Source organism: Armigeres subalbatus, chromosome 1 (genome assembly GCF_024139115.2).
Source record: "Armigeres subalbatus isolate Guangzhou_Male chromosome 1, GZ_Asu_2, whole genome shotgun sequence".
NCBI classification, from domain to species: Eukaryota; Metazoa; Arthropoda; class Insecta; order Diptera; family Culicidae; genus Armigeres; species Armigeres subalbatus.
In genome coordinates, this window is record NC_085139.1 from 304636720 (window position 1) to 304639107 (window position 2388).

Below are 2388 nucleotides of genomic sequence, written 5' to 3' on the forward strand. Positions count from 1 at the left end.
TGCAGCGGTTTAAACTTTTACTTGTTTGCAAGAAAGTGCGAAAGCTGACAAAAAAGGACGTTATCCGAAAAATCCGTTTTTGTTCGTATCCATTTCCCAAATTTTAGAATTTATATGCTTGGCCTAAACCGATGTCGTCCTTTCTGTCCGTGTCCATCAAAGTAATTAGAAGTGCGCGACGTGATCCTTAAAGTTAAAGTTAGTGTTAATTGTTAAAATATATTTGGTGTAAATTGTTTAATCATTTGGTGTCATTGTAGGTTGAAAACTTAAAATTACGATAGCAGTAAAACGTTAAAACTATTATCACAGTTCTTTGTAGCATTGACGAATACATAGACGGAGGGGTGGCCATTTTTCCGGGCACCACTATATACCCCTGGGGAGTGACGGATTACAATTATTACAATCACTCGACCATTGAGAAGCCCCTCAATTCGAACCACGTCAGTTTGACAACAGTTGTCATTTTCATTTTTGTTTACCTCTGATGTTTTTGGATACGATCAGAGTCAATACGGGCAATCTGAAACCGCACCGAGGCAGATAGTTTTTTCCAGAATAAGATAGTAGTTTCCGTTCTTTACCGGGATCTCGGCGGCATCTTCAATGCTCCTTATCGGTGAACGCCACGTAAAATGTGCAATTACCTTGGTTGTTTGTTTAGTTTCATTTAGTCATCTTTCTCTTGCACGCGCACAGAACGAATGGGTTTTGTTTTCATCGGAAAACGCTTCGGAAGCGTTAATTAAACGATGTCGTCTACTGATCAGCCAGCAGCGGATAAAGAAAGGAAGTGACTCATCCTCTTCCGGTCAGCAGTACGGGTCCGACTTGGACACTTGGACGTAACGAATGTACCCGCAAAACCTATTGACGATTCCGGCGCACCATCATTTTGAAAGGCAAATTTCCGAACCGATCATTCCAACATCGCCGGCCGTATCGTCTCCACTGGAAGCGCATCAGCACTTACGGATCGTTCACACGGTGGACATCATCTCACCATATCTTGCAAGAACATGTGAAACAACACAATCAACGACGAGTTCAATTCGCATAAAAGGCGACGAATTGTCGCGGTCTGCTTCATCTCCTTTGGTAAGTGTTAACATTTCCTGAATCAAAATTTACCTTTGTTTTGTACTTAAATGTGAATTGATCTATCTTCTCATACAGATGAGCAGCCGATCGAAGGAAATACCCGGCCTGGACAGCCAACGGTCTAGCCACTGTCCGGTGGTACGGGAGGGTCCCGCGCTGGGTTACAATTTCTGCTGGAACACAAGGAGGATACTGCGACAAAAACCCAAGTACCACTGCCCCGAGTGCCAGACGAACTTGTGCATTGCGCCCTGCTTCCAGGAGTATCACGAACGCCAATCGGCGGAGAACCCTGCCCCCACCAGCAACGACAGCGGAAGCGGCTGTGTGTATGGTGTAGGTGGATTGTACGCAAAAATGGATCTCCGATTTTTTGAGAACCTTGTGTGAATTGTGTCATTCTCTTTGTTGTTTTTGATGGGTAAGAATAGAACACACATTCAGACTATTGCTAGGAAGAAACATGTTTTGTAACGCTGCCTCCGGCTTGGATCGCTCCCCCGATCACGTTCGTTTACTCAGATTTACCTGGACCGTTTTACTGAATTCGGATTTTCTTTGAAATAATCAACCAAGAGACAAAAGAAAAATATACAATTATTACCGTATACAATCATTAACGAAGATGTTTTACAAATCAAATTCGGTAGAAAAACACACAAATATGATAGAAGGCGACGATGATCGTAATCCCTTTTGTCGGCGGAGTGACCGCTTGGAGGTTCAGGTCATATTTGTGCAAGTTTTCCCGTACAATATAAAATATTTGGACGAGAATTGCTTCCAATCCGAAAATTACCTAGACCGGCACCGGGAGTCGAACCCAGCCACCCTCAGCATGGTCTTGCTTTGTAGCCGCGTGTTACCGCACGGCTAAGGAGGGCCCTTAATTATTACGAATACATATCTTAGGATCATTTAAAAACGAACTTTTAATAGGATATCCGGAAATCCACATAATACATCAATCGACTCAGCTCGATAAATTAATTGATTGGTTTGTTGCCTAATTGATTGCTAAGTTGCTTGATTGCTTTATTAGTTGGTTGGTTTCTTGATTGATCGTAGCTTGCTTGAATGGTAGAATGGTGAGTCCCTTGATTGGTTGATTGGTTGGTTGCTTGATTTGTTAGTTGGTTAATTGGTTGGCTGCTTGATTAATTGGTGGGTTATTTGGTTGGTCGGCTGGTTAGTTGATTAGTTGTTTTGTTGGTTGCTTGAATGGTTGATTGGTTAGTTGGTTGGTTGATTGATTGATTTGTTAGTTGGTGAAATGATTATTTG

At 42.4% G+C, this 2388-nt stretch overlaps 1 protein-coding gene across 3 annotated transcripts; it reads left to right on the forward strand.

Moving 5' to 3' along the window:
- Positions 1-387: 387 nt before the first annotated feature.
- On the forward strand, positions 388-2010 carry LOC134217222 (uncharacterized). 3 transcript variants are annotated; one of them, XM_062696013.1, is made up of 3 exons: positions 388-640; positions 703-1101; positions 1180-2010. In XM_062696013.1, the coding sequence occupies exons 2-3, from the start codon at positions 856-858 to the stop codon at positions 1492-1494; spliced, it is 561 nt and encodes a 186-aa protein (XP_062551997.1). In that variant the 5' UTR covers positions 388-640; positions 703-855; the 3' UTR covers positions 1495-2010. The 3 variants fall into 3 exon arrangements, with proteins under 3 accessions (XP_062551997.1, XP_062551983.1, XP_062551989.1); XM_062696005.1 differs by having other exon boundaries at positions 389-633; XM_062695999.1 differs by having other exon boundaries at positions 388-1101.
- Positions 2011-2388: the final 378 nt, after the last annotated feature.

Coding starts and splice junctions, on each gene's coding strand:
- LOC134217222 (XM_062695999.1), top strand. CDS start 856: ATGTACCCGCAAAACCTATTGACGATTCCGGCGCACCATCATTTTGAA. Junction 1,102..1,179: donor GGTCTGCTTCATCTCCTTTG/GTAAGTGTTAAC, acceptor CTTCTCATACAG/ATGAGCAGCCGATCGAAGGA.